At 40.8% G+C, this 14,686-nt stretch overlaps 1 protein-coding gene across 1 annotated transcript in view; it reads left to right on the top strand.

Moving 5' to 3' along the window:
• Positions 1-14,233, top strand: part of LOC120053487 (CD44 antigen-like) — a 41,417-nt gene extending 27,184 nt beyond the window's left edge. Inside the window, exons 5-8 of the mRNA XM_039000613.1 lie at positions 1,843-2,277; positions 4,981-5,070; positions 13,758-13,836; positions 13,942-14,233. Coding sequence (XP_038856541.1) covers positions 1,843-2,277; positions 4,981-5,070; positions 13,758-13,836; positions 13,942-14,155 — 818 coding nt within the window. The 3' untranslated portion in view covers positions 14,156-14,233. The remainder of the gene's footprint in view (positions 1-1,842; positions 2,278-4,980; positions 5,071-13,757; positions 13,837-13,941) is intronic.
• Positions 14,234-14,686: the final 453 nt, after the last annotated feature.

Raw genomic sequence — 14,686 nt, 5'->3', positions numbered from 1 at the left:
GTTTTCTATCCAAATCTACATAATAATACGCATATCTTAGCTTCTGGGCCCGAGTAGCAGGTAGTTTAATTTGGGCACGCTTTTCATCCAAAATTCCGAATGCTGTCCCCTATCTTAGAGAAGATAACAAACTGTAACTCTTTGTAAAGGTTTTCAGTGACTTCATTAGCTGTGGTTGCATTAGCTGTGGTTGCTGATGTGTACATGGTTGAATCACCAGCATATATGGACACACATGCATTGTTTATTACCAGTGGCAGTTCACTGGTAAAATTAGAAAAGAGTAGAGAGCCTAGAGAACTGCCCTGTGGTACACAACACTTTACATGTTTGACATTAGAGACGCTGTAAAGGGTGCGTGCTGGTGTCAGGGAAGTCAGGCGCAGGAGAACGAACTTGGTATAAACGGAGTCGTTTAATAAGTAACATATACAAAAATAATGAAAGTGGGTACAAAACCTGTCACACACCAGAATATAATAAGCACCAATACATACAACAAACAATCACCGACAATGACATGAGGGGAAACAGAGGGTTAAATACACAATATGTAATTGATGGGATTGGAACCAGGTGTGATGGAAGACAAGACAAACCCAATGGAAAATGAAAAATGGATCAGTGATCTCTAGAAGGTCGGTGACGTCGACCGCCGAACACCGCCCGAACAAGGAGAGGGACCGACTTCGGCGGAAGTCGTGACAGAAGCTTCCATTAAAGAAAACCCTCTGAGTTCTATTAGATAGATAGCTCTGGATTCACGATATGGCAGAGGTTGAAAAGCCATAACACATACATTTTCTCAACAACAGTTTATGGTCAATAATATCAAAGTATGCACTGCAATCTAACAGTACAACTCCCACAATCTTCTTATTATCAATTTCTTTCAACCAATCATTAGTCATTTGAGTCAGTGCCGTACATGTAGAGTGCTCTACTCTATAAGCATGCTGAAAGTCTGCTGTTAATTTGTTTTCATCAAGCTGATAGGTCTGCAGTTAGAACCAGTAAAGGCCACTTTACCACTCTTAAGTAGCGGAATGACTTTGGCTTCCCTCCAGGTCTGAGGACAAAGACTTTCTTCTAGGCTCAGATAAAAGATATGACAGATAAGAGTGGCTATAGAGTTAGCTACCATCCTCAGTAGCTTTCCATCTAAGTTGTCAATGCCAGGATGTTTGTCATTACTGATCAATAACAAAACATTTTCCTCCTCTCCCACACTAACTTTACTAAATTCAAACTTGCAATGCTTTTGTTGTTGGCATTTCCCGCCTAAGGTTTGCCCACTTTGCCAATGAAGTAATCATTAAATTAATTGGCAACATCAACATCTTATTAGTTGAAAGATGGAGTTGAATTTGTCTTTTTGCCCACTATCTAGTAGTAAGTAAGCCTTGGACAAGTAAGGATTATCTAAGCCAGAACGGCCCATAGGGGCAGGAGCCTATGTCCTGATTCTGTAGCATATGGCAGCTTGATGTACAAGTATAGCCCCTGGACAGGGCCTACACTATCTTCCTCTGGATTTTTGACAGAATGGATTTCCTCAGATATTCACTACTAGGATGTCCGAGAGAATGCCAAGAGTGTGCAAAGCTGTCCTCGAGGCAAAAGGTGGCTACTTTAAAGAATCTAAAATAGGAAATATATTTTGATTTGTTTAACACTTTTTTGGTTAGTACATGATTCCATATGTGTTATTTCATAGTTTTGATGTCTTCACTATTATTCTGCAATGTAGAAAATAGTACAAATTAAGTAAAACCCTTGAATGAGTCGGTGTGTCCAAGCATTTGACTGGTACAGAATATCTCTGGTCTGTTTTTCACACAGGCCCTGAGGATGGAGCCCAGCCTGAGGCCACCGTCAACCCCGAGCCTGACACCCAGGACACCACCTCCGCCCCTGGAGAAAAGGGAGCAGAGAGCACCACTGAGGTAATGGAAGCAGTGGACACAGACCAGCCTGCACCCACTGAGGCCAGCCCAGTAAAGCCAACAGCATGGGCTGAGGGTGATGCTTCAGAAGGGGCAGCCACAGAAAGCTCTGTCATTAAAGAGCAGGTTGAGGGGAATGAGACCCAGGAAGCCAGCCCCACGGAGCACCCTGTGATGGTCACTGAGATGGAAGAAACCACTGTGTCTGGGATGTTGCCTTCTGCCTCAGAGGAGGAGGGGGCCTCTTCTATGGCACCACCTGTTAAAGAGCCAGGAGAACCACAGGGTCGGGTCAGAGAGGAGGATTTACAGGAGGAGGTGGAGGTACAAGGTAAGGAAAGACTGTTTGTAACATACATAATATTACATACATAATGCTGTTTTTTGCTTTGTCGTTCAGTTTGGTATCTTGAAAAAAATGCTGACAATTTATTTCAATAAAATAGCACACTTTAAAATACAAATACATCTCAAGTAAATCATCTCTCATGTCAGAACAGTAAAACATAACATTTATAAAACATGTTTGTCATAGGATGTTTGTCATAGGATTGCTCTGACAGGATGACAGCTCACCACCACAAAGCTTCCCCTGAGCCTAAGAAAAAGCTGTTTCAATACTCAAGTGCAGAATTTTCAAAGGGTAGAATGTCCTTTTGTACATTAATGCATTGCTTTTGGCAAAATGTTGAACTAGCAACCTTTGTCCAGTCAGTGTTATCACCTGTGAGAGAGCGAATTTGTGTGAATACCTTATGTTATTTTTAGTGCTACATTGATATTGGTTACTGTATTGTTGGGTTTGGAGCTTCCAAGAAAGGCATTTCACTGTACTTGTGCACATGACATTAAAACTGAAATATTTATATACAGGAAGGTGTTCTTCTTTAGACACCTGGTGACACCCCAGAGAGAGAAACGTGGTGGGCTGTGGTTAGGAAGCCTAAACTAAAGAATTTTCAAAGGGTAGAATGTGTGAATGATTATTTCAAATAGCACGTCAAATAGCACGTTTAGCCTAATATAAATATACTTTGACAACTTTTATTCCAACAAAAAAACACCAACAAAAACATAGACAAATCTCCACGATGAAACTTTAATACTATGACATGAATCTATATAAGAAAACAAAATATCCTGAAAGTTGTACAAGACTTTTACAGATGTATCAACTAAACATCTTCAGTTCTACTGTACGGATCAACGCCATGTAAGAACTGGTCTTGCCAGAATCACTAAAACACATCACTATAATATCACTTCTCTTCTCTGTCCATACTGGACTTTTCTACTGTTTCCAAGGCGACTCAAACATTTAGTGCTTTGAAGGTGATTCATTTAATCATATGAATCTCTAAATATACTGCACATCTGCATGCTCGTCATTCTCCTCAAAACTTCTGTCAGGATGCATTATCATGCAATCTCTAATACAGTCTTCTACGACTTTCCTCTGCAGCTGAGATGTTAAAAATGTTCATATTAAAAAAGTGAAGAGCAGAACTAACACCATATTTACCTGTTGAAACTGAATGACCTTTTGACATTTAGAACTATCCCTAACATTTTCTTGAGAAGGATTCTTGTAACAGATGGCCGACCACCCACACACAACAAAGTTTGGTCCGACTCTGGAAAGTTAGAGAACTAACCTCGCCCCCTGGTGTTGGGGTGTGAAAATGATTGTGGATTAAAACTCAGAACTCTCACTTCAATTTCAACTGTTGTTTGTAGCTCACTATGTTTGGGCATTTAGTGTTATATAGGACATATGGTAACAGTTATAAAAGCTATACCCCACTTTATAGAAACATTTTAAAGTGCAAGGATTCATTTGTATTTACATAGTCAGCTCTGGTTGCTGAAATAAGAAGCTAGAATCAAAACAGTAAAGCTGTATTTTAATTACACTCAGATTCATGAAAACATATTCCATAGAGACTTGAAAGTTTGTCTTTCTGTGCGTGTCCTCTGAAGAGTTTGTTTGAAGAGGGCTCCCCCTGTTGTGACCAGATAAGGGAGAGGGAGAAAGAGAGGAACACTACTGACAGTGTCACAGAATGACTCTTCCTCACAACTCTGCGTCTGCACTGGCTCAAATTCTCAATGCTTTACGTGACCTCTCTCTGCATAAATGGTTTAATGTAAACTGTTTATAGTACTGCTGTGCAACACTGAGCTATATATTCATCCTGATTAGTGAAACCCAGGTTGGGTTATAAAATAACATCTGCTGCCTCACTAGCTTTTATTATGTGAATTATATCACATTATGGTTGGATTCTTATTATTGCATTTTTTTCTGTATTTTGAGACAGTTTCTAAGTGGTAGAGAGGACGACAGTAGGAAGGGTGGACATGGGAGTTGATCCGGTTCCGGCAGAGGACATAGGCCTATTTCTATGGGGAATAGCTCCCCATTCAACCAAATCATGCACTACCTTTCCACCAGAGCCCTGTGTGAGGAATATGGTGACATTGATTTACCCTATGAGAGAGAATCTCAGATCAAAAATCACGACCTGTTCTGTGACTGGTTAAAGTTATGGGCAGTGTATTACATTGCTCTCTTTATTCCACTTGGCACAATGTCACTTACTCATCAATAATTCATAAATCACGTTATAATATTCCATGAACAGATTCACGCAGGTGACCAAATTACTCAAGATTTTACTTCTGGGTTACATAGACAAATCACTTTTCAATGAAATGTTGGCATTCACTCTCAGGTTCCAACTCTCAGGTTCCAACTCTCAGGTTCCAACTCTCAGGTTCCAACTCTCAGGTTCCAACTCTCAGGTTCCAACTCTCAGGTTCCAACTCTGCCCCAAAGGAACAGTTCTGCATTCCTTAGTATGTTCGGTGCATTCCACAGCTAATAAATCAGCCCTGTAGTAGCACATGATTCCTGGTCATCAAATGATTATATTCATGACATGATTCCTGAAGTTGGCATCTACGTGTAAACCATGTGTGAGACGTTAGAGATGTTTGTTTAACACTGTCTCTCCCTGTTATCCCCATAAAGCCTCCACGCAGCCCATTCCTAATGGGAAGATGAATCCAGGTATGGGAGCAGACCCTACTCCAGCTGGGCAGGAGATCAGTAGCACATCAAGTGAGTGGCCCACTACCCCTAATAACGCTCTACATGGATGGGCATGCGGCCCACTGCCCACCTTTTGAAGGCCCTCATATTGTTTTACTCCAGTCGGGGTCTCAACTTCCTGTTGCGAGTTTGAATAGTAGACTACACAAGGTGCAATTTCGAAATGTGCGTTGTGCATCAGCAGTCTTCCTCTTGTTATGTCAGTCACTGATAGTCACTTAATTAGTACATGTCAGCTAACATACCTTAAGGGAAGTGTGAGACGGGAGCCGTATGGTTAGTGAAGAAAGTCCCATTGCAAATGTACGGTCCCTTACCTGACGTCTTACGACGTCGCAGAAAATCGCGGACGGCGTCGGGCCGTGGGCGGCGGAGAGCTCTTTCAGGAAGTCACTCAAAAAAACGTCTCGGACTTTCGGTTTCCGTTTTATAAAAATGACAAATTTTTGACTTTTTTCTGCATTCTCGAAAATTCCCACAAGAGGGAAAATAAATCATATTGCAGGCGCACGAGCACGTGGCAAACGAGCGCGGCCTTTTCTCCTAAACTGAAAATATTTCGAAGACGAAACTCGGCGAGCGTAGGTTTGGAGTAATGGGCAGTTGGCCCCGAACAAGATGGCGTCGAGACCTCGGCGCTTTTTGAGTTATGGCCATTTTTCTGGGATTAAAGGGTTAAAACGCAAGTAGGGTGCTAATTTGACCGCTTCATGTCAAAGTACATAAGCATACGGTGTCAGGAAAAAAAGAACCAGCCATTTATCTATCGTAATTTAAGAGAAATCGTACATTGACCGTTTGGTGATGTTCACAAAGAGGAATTTTTTTTTCAAAAAAATCACAGATCCAGTTGCAGTGTGTTCAGACGTACATTTTTAAAGTGGGTCTCGAAGCTCTGCGAGAATCCTGTGATTTTATATGATTTTATGAAATAACACACACTCATTTAACCCTCTTTAAATAAGTCAGTTCTTAACATAAAGACTTAAAACTCAATATTATATAAGAGCCTACGCCAAGGAGGGTATGTGTTCAATTTCAGCTTCCTATGTCAACTGGAAGTACCTTAAAATTGTGCCACAGGGTCAGGTTTGAAGGGTAATAAGGTCAGATCTTTTCAAAACTTCACTTGTGTGATTAGACAACCCTCATGAACTGTAATCAGTCATTTTTCCCAACAGATGTCAAAGAAAAGCTCTCTCACACAAACACACACACACAAAAAGGAAGGATGGAGTGAAAAAGTACGGTGCTTAAAGACACACAAAGCCCACAATGGCATTACTATTATCTCTAGGCCGTGCCGAGTTCAACGAGACGCCCCGCTTGACCGTAGCTCGCTCGGTCTGAGCGCAGCGACCGTTACAAGAGAACGGACACAAATGACCTTTTGACCTCAATGTCAATTTCATTTGCTTTTGGGACACAGAGAGAGAACCGTTAAGGTTAGAAACACAATTTCACCTCAGGAGTGTTCTTAAGGTCCTCCCGATCTGTGCAAGCCTAACCCTGACCTTGTGGCATTAACCCTTCACAGTTAAAAGAAGGTGTTTACATCAAATAGTTTACAATGAAATGTCTCCCCATTGGAATACATTGACTGCACCTCTAAATTCAACCTAAAGCCTATGTGGGTTATGATTGTCTTATGAACCTGTCTTTGATGTCAGTCCATCAAGCCACCATGAGGTCTACCTGTGTCGATTCTAAGCTTCCTGGAGCAACCGGAAGTGGTTAAATCACCCTAAAAGTGTTTGCCATAGCCAACCTGCAGTTTGAGAGAAATAGTGCATTCAGCCCTATGTAAATCAGTCAATTTTTAACATACAGACTTAAAACTCAGGATTCTGTAACAGCCTACTCCAGTGATGATATGCGTTTATTTATAGCTTCCTGTGACAACCGGAAGTGCCATAACTGGTGTCAAATGGGCTGTTTCGAAGGGTTAAAAATGTCAAATCTTTCCAAAACTTCATATATGTGAATAGACAACCCTCATGAACTGTAAATCAGTTCTTCATCCCATCAGATTTCAACAAAAAAAAATACACACCGACACAGAAATGATGGAGGGACACACTGAGGGGCTAAGAGGCAGACAGTGCCTGCAGTAGTTACTTTTGTTCCAACTTTTAAAGAACCGTCAGACCTAGAGTTCTGAAAATTTACAAACCTGTTCTAGACCTCAGGTCGATTGTGCACGGTGAATTATATGACTCTAGAAGGTTCTCGGATCGATAAAAAGCCTCGTGTATTTGCCATGTTTTCAATTCATTTTGACCTCAACGAAACGGACGACCTTTAGAAAAGTCCCAGAGTCTCAAGACTAGGTGCGTTGAAACCGGCTCGGCCCATAGAGACAGACCCCAACGAGCCTGTTTGATTGCTCATTCAAGGACCCCGTAGCAAGGCAATGAAAAAAGTGGAATTTCAGCACCAATTAGGGTTTTGCTCGGGCACCGAATGACCTATCGAGCCGAAACTTGGGATTCGAGGTCGCTTCACATAGGGCTAAACATAATGTGTGAACTGGACCCGCAGCTAGAACATAACTACGTATTATTTGTTTTATTATGGTTTAAATGGAAGGCGCTGTGAATTTTGGGCCTGCTCTGAAATATGTTATAGTTGGCATCTAAAGGAGTTGGAAAAAGTGAGTTTGGAGTCAGATGGTATCAGTTTGGTGTCTGAAAATATCTATTTGACTGATGGACACTGACTTGCTCGTTGACTTTTGTACATTTGCAATATGTTTCAACGGGGAGGTACCATGAGGAAAAAGCGACATGATGAAATTTCACGAAACGAGCGATGGAGAGGAACCACTATCACTGCCCGGCCATCCTGAGGTCATCAGACCGTTGACTTTTGCATTTCTAAAGTATTTAAGAGAATGTACGTTACATTTGCAATATGATTCAACATCACATCATATTGCAAATGCACGTTAGATTTGCAATATGATGTGATGTTGAATCATATTGCAAATGTAACGTGCATTCTTTAAATACTTTAGAAATACAAAAGTCAACGTCCTGATGACCTCAGGATGGCCGGGCAGTGATAGTGGTTCCTCTCCAACGCTCGTTGCGTGAAATTTCATCATGTCGCTTTTTCCTCATGGTACCTCCCCGTTGAAACATATTGCAAATGTACAAAAGTCGACTAGCAAGTCAACTAGCAAGTGTCAACAAAAGTCAACTAGCAAGTGTCCATCAGTCAATTGGATATTTTCAGACACCAAACTGATACCATCTGACTCCAAACTCACTTTTTACAACTCCTTTAGAAGCCAACTATCACATATTTCAGAGCAGGCCCAAAATTCACAGCGCCTTCCATGAATGCACCAAAATAGCATTCTGAAATCACCACTAAAATGACATTGCCATATTCTCCAGGCCGTGCCGAGTTCAACGGGATGCCCCGCTTGACCGTAGCTCGCTCGGTCTGAGCGCAGCGACCGTTACAAGAGAACGGACACGAATGACCTTTTGACCTCAATGTCAATTTTATTTGCTTTTGGGAGACAGAGAGAGAACCGTTAAGGTTAGAAGCACAATTTCACCTCAGGAACAATCCTAAGGTCCTCCCGATCTGTGCAAGCCTAACCTTGACCTTGTGGCATTAACCCTTCACAGTTAAAAGAAGGCGTTTACATCAAACATTTTACAATGACATTTCGCCCCATAGGAATACATTGACTGCTCCTCTAAATTCAACCTGAAGCCTATGTGGGTTATGAATGTCTTATGAACCTGTCTTTGATAACAATCCATCAGGCTACTATGAGGTCTACCTGTGTTGATTTTAAGCTACCTGGAGCAACCGGAAGTGGTTAAAATCACCCTAAAAAGTGTCCAGATATACATGACTTGCAATTTTGAAAATCACTGCATTCAACCCTATGTAGATCAGTCAATTCTTAACGTATAGACTTAAAACTCAGGATTCTGTAACAGCATACCCCAGTCAAGATATGTGTTTACCTATAGCTTCCTGTGCCAACCGGAAGTGCCTTAAAATGGTGTCATGGTGCTGTTTCGAAGGGTTAAAAAGGTCAGAACTTTTCAAAACTTCATTTGTGTGATTAGACAAGCCTCATGAACTGTAAATCAGTCATTTCTCTAAGCAGATGTCAAAGGAAAGCTCTCTCTCACACAAAAACACACACACAAAGCAATGATGGAGTGAAAAAGTACGGTGCTTAAAGACACACAAAGCCGGCAATGGCATTCCCATTATGCCTAGGCCGTGCCGAGTTCAACGAGATGCCCCGCTTGACCGTAGCTCACTCGGTCTGAGCGCAGCGACCGTTACAAGAGAACGGACACGAATGACCTTTTGACCTCAATGTCAATTTTATTTGCTTTTGGGAGACAGAGAGAGAACCGTTAAGGTTAGAAACACAATTTCACCTCAGGAATGTTCTTAAGGTCCTCCCGATCTGTGCAAGCCTATCCTTGAGCTTGTGGCATTAACCCTTCACAGTTAAAAGAAGGTGTTTACATCAAACAGTTTACAATGACATTTCGCCCCATAGGAATACATTGACTGCTCCCCTAAATTCAACCTGAAGCCTATGTGGGTTATGAATGTCTTATGAACCTGTCTTTGATGACAGTCCATTAGGCCACCATGAGGTCTACCTGTGTCGATTCTAAGCTTCCTGGAGCAACCGGAAGTGGTTAAAATCACCCTAAAAGTGTTTGCAATAAGCACCCTGCAATTTGAGAGAAATAGTGCATTCAGCCCTATGTAAATCAGTCAATTTTTAACATATAGACTTAAAACTCAGGATTCTGTAACAGCATACTCCAGTGAGTATATGTCTTTACTTTCAGCTTCCTGTGCCAACCGGAAGTGCCATAATTGGTGTCAAATGGGCTGTTTTGAAGGGTTAAAAATGTCAAATCTTTCCAAAACTTCATAATTGTGATTAGGCAACCCTCCTGAACTGTAAATCAGTCATTAGTCCCATCAGATTTCAAAGAAAAATTTACACACCCAAACAGAAATGATGGAGGGACACACTGAGGGGCTAAGAGGCAGACAGTGCCTGTAGTAGTTACTTTTGTTCCAACTTTTAAAGAACCGTCAGACTTAGAGTTCTGAAACTTTACAAACCTGTTCTAGACCTCAGGTCGATTGTGCACGGTGAGTTATGTGGCTCTAGAAGGTTCTCAGACCGATAAACAGCCTCGTGTATTTGCTATGTTTTCAATTCATTTTCAGCTCAACGAAACGGACGACATTTAGAAAAGTCCCAGAGTCTCAAGACTAGGTGCATTGAAACCGGCTCGGCCCATAGAGTCAGACCCCAACGAGCCTGTTTGATTGCTCATTCAAGGACCCCGTAGCAAGGCAATGAAAAAAGTGGATTTTCAGCACCAATTAAGGTATTGCTCGGGCACCGAATGACCTATCGAGCCGAAACTTAGGATTCGAGGTCGCCTCACATAGGGCTAAACATAATGTGAGAACTGGACCCGCAGCTAGAACATAACTACGTATTATTTGTTTTATTATGGTTTAAATGGAAGGCGCTGTGAATTTTGGGCCTGCTCTGAAATATGTTATAGTTGGCTTCTAAAGGAGTTGGAAAAAGTGAGTTTAGTGTCAGATGGTATCAGTTTGGTGTCTGACAATATCCAATTGACTGATGGACACTGACTTGCTAGTTGACTTTTGTGCATTTGCAATATGTTTCAACGGGGGGGTACCATCACCAAAATCGACATGATGAAATTACCACGCAACGAGCGATGGAGAGGAACCACTAACACTGCCCGGCCATCCTGAGGTCATCAGGACGTTCAATTTTGTATTTCTAAAGTATTTAAAGAATGCACGTTACATTTGCAATATGATTCAACACATCATATTGCAAATGTAACACTGTGTGTTATGTTTGCAATATGATTCAACACATCATATTACAAATGTAACACTGTGTGTTATGTTTGCAATATGATTCAACACATCATATTGCAAATGTAACACTGTGTGTTATGTTTGCAATATGATTCAACACATCATATTACAAATGTAACACTGTGTGTTATGTTTGCAATATGATTCAACACATCATATTGCAAATGTAACACTGTGTGTTTGCAATATGATTCAACAGTGTGTTATGTTTGCAATATGATGTGATGTTTTTCACTGTTGAATCATATGCAAATGTAACGTGCATTCTTTAAATAAACCCTATGTGGGTTATGAATGTCTTATGAACCTGTCTTCAATGACAATCCATCAAGCCACTATGAGGTCTACCTGTGTTGATTCTAAGCTTCCTGGAGCAACCGGAAGTGATAAAATCACCCTAAAAGTGTTTTACCCAACCAGCAGTTTGTGATATATAGTGCATTCAACCCTGTGTAAATCAGTCAGTTCTTAACGTATAGACTTAAAACTCAGGATTCTGTAAAAGCATACCCCGATCAGGATAGGTCTTTACTTATAGCTTCCTGTGCCAACCGGAAGTGCCTTAAAATGGGGTCATAGGTGCTGTTTCAAAGGGTTAAAAAAGTCAGATCTCTCCAAAACTTTAAGTGTGTGATTAGGCAACCTTCATGCACTGTAAATCAGTCATTTCTCTAAACAGATGTCAAAGAAAAGCTCACATACACACACACACAGACACACACAGCAAGGATGGTGCTTAAAGACACACAGAGCCTTAAATGCTTTTAGGGGGGATCCAGACTTCCATACCCGCTCTGGGAGCACTATTCTACGGACAAAAATCAATGTGTGCTGGCCTGAGTGATTTATGGAGGTTTTCAAAAAAAGTCAGAAAATATTCTATGTTTTTTCTTCTGGAATTTTTGTTTTGTTTTTTCTTCTCGAGTCAATGGGGGTCCGGCCTGAGTGATTTAAGGAGGTTTCCAAAAAAAGTCAAAAAATATTCTATGTTTTGGGTTACCAGGCGTCATTTTTCAAAACGGTTTTAAATGCTTCATTTTGGCCTTTTAAAAACAAAATGTTATTTTCGACTATGAAATCCAAAAAGCACTTTTTTAAAAGGGGTTGATAAGTTTTTTCTAATTTATTCACATTTTTGACTTCATATTAAATCAGATTGCAAATGCACAAAACATATTCCTTAAGTACAAGTAAACATTTCAAAAAAAATTATGATAAAAAAATGTGACTAAAGTATCTTCATACAGTTCTTATACATGTGTAATTGACCTAAAAATCGAAAGAATTTCAAAAAACGGTCCAGAAAGCACTTTTTTAAAGGAGGTTATACGTTTTTTCCAAATTTTTGACATTTTTGACTTTTGACTTTTGACTTCCTATGAAATCACATTGCAAATGCACAAAACATATTCCTTAAGTTCAAATAAACATTTACAAAAAATTATGATAATAAAATGTGACTAATGTATTTTCATACAGTTCTTATACATGTGTAATTGACCTAAAAATCGAAAGAATTTCGAAAAACGGTCCAGAAAGCACTTTTTTAAAGGGGGTGATACGTTTTTTCCAAATTTTTGACATTTTTGACTTTTGACTTTTGACTTCCTATGAATTCACATTCCAAATGCACAAAACATATTTCTTAAGTACAAATAAAAATTTCAAAAAAATTATGTTAATAAAATTTGACAAAAGTATTTTCATACAGTTCTTACACATGTGTAATTGACATAAAACTCGAAAGAATTTCGAAAAACGGTCCAGAAAGCACTTTTTTTAAGGGGGTGATACGTTTTTTCCAAATTTTTGACATTTTTGACTTTTGACTTTTGACTTCCTATGAAATCACATTCCAAATGCACAAAACATATTTCTTAAGTACAAATAAAAATTTCAAAAAAATTATGTTAATAAAATTTGACAAAAGTATTTTCATACAGTTCTTACACATGTGTAATTGACATAAAACTCGAAAGAATTTCGAAAAACGGTCCAGAAAGCACTTTTTTAAGGGGGTGATAAGTTTTTGCCAAAACTTTCAAAATCTCAAAATTTTACTCTTGGGTCTTGACTTGCGTTACATAAAGCCTATGAAAAATTTAGATAGAACAAACTCGCCCACTATAGGAATTTTGGAGTGTTACACAGCTCATTTGCAGCATGGCATTTGCCATCAACTTTGGATGAAACACCGCCAGAAGTAGTGTATTTGTCCATCGTGTATATGCTGCGCTCGGTGCCAATAAGTTGCCATGTTATTTTGTACAATTGGGGGGGGACTTCCCTTACATTAGTTTAGGGGCCAGCAATCTAAACTTGTAGTTATCAAGGTCGGATTACCGCCTGGGGGGCCCCCATTGATTTTGTTAGTCATTCACACTCAGATATCATATTAAAAACAGCTCACTTTCCTCTCCACCCATGGTAAAATGAGTAATGGGCAGTTGGCGGGTGGGGGTTGGCGGCAGCGGCACAACTGCGGCCCCTCATGATGAGGTCAGATCTTTTGTAACCCCCCCTCCATCAAAGTTGCCAATCCCTGCTCTACTAGTAGTAATAATACGATTACTGTACATGACATTAGTGATCCATGTAATAATGTTAATGTCATTTTAATGGATTATATGGTTTAATGGATTAATAATGGAGAAAATAATTACATCTATATAGCGCTTTTCAAATCACATTGTATGAGGGTACACATTAAGAGGCATTTGCTACACGTCATTCAACTTTTATCATTATGTTCCTCTGTGCAGATTTGCTGATCATTGTGGGAGTGCTTGTGGCACTGGTTGCTATTCTCCTCACGTGTGTTGTTGTGGTCAAGTATAAGAGGTAGGTCTCACTTCACCAGTCCGAATTCTGGTCGAAAAATCTCTCTCTCTGTTAGCTGGTAACAGCAACCTAATGTGTACACTGTTCCCTCTCTCTGTCTGTTAGCTGGTGCGGTCAGCAGCAGACCCTGATGATCACCAACAAGGATGGGAATGAGGGTAACGGTGCGGCGGCGTCAGTGGCTAGCTCCCGCGCCCAGGAGAGAGAGCAGGAGATGGTGACCCTGATGAATAAAGAGAAGATCCAGGAAAACGGAAACACGGAGGAGTTCACCGCCATCACACTGGAGGAGTCCCCAGAGAAAGAACAGCTAGCGTGAGAGAGTAGAGGAGGAGGAGAGTGAGAGAGGCAGAGAGTGAGTGAGTGAGTGAGTGAGTGAGTGAGTGAGTGAGTGAGTGAGTGAGTGAGTGAGTGAGTGAGTGAGAGAGAGAAAGAGAGAGCGAGAGAGAGAGAGAGAAGAATAGGTATGGGGGTCATGACACTGGGGCAGGACTAGAGAGAGGCTGGCTGGGATGGAGATGGACACTTTGGCCTGGTACCAAGCAGACGGACACGCTGAACATACCAGCTGGGGTTGGGGTGGTTGCTTTGTAAATGGAAGGGGTGGGTAATGCTGTATTGATTCTGTTTGTTGTGTTATTCTGGTGAGCATGGCTGGTTTGCCCCACCTACTTTTTACTAAGGTTCAACATCTGAAACTGGACCGACCCTTTCCCTGTCTGTCAGATGGGCTAGATAGTCCATAAAACCAAGACGAGCAAAATGATGCTTTATAGCCTCCTATGTCACGGTGGTTAGAATGGGATAGTTTCCAGACCCAGGGTTTGGACTGAATTTTCAACAGCAGGGG

The sequence above is a fragment of the Salvelinus namaycush genome, chromosome 9 (genome assembly GCF_016432855.1).
Source record: "Salvelinus namaycush isolate Seneca chromosome 9, SaNama_1.0, whole genome shotgun sequence".
NCBI classification, from domain to species: Eukaryota; Metazoa; Chordata; class Actinopteri; order Salmoniformes; family Salmonidae; genus Salvelinus; species Salvelinus namaycush.
The sequence above is the reverse complement of the archived record's forward strand: the minus strand, read 5'-3'. Positions and strand labels throughout refer to the sequence as shown.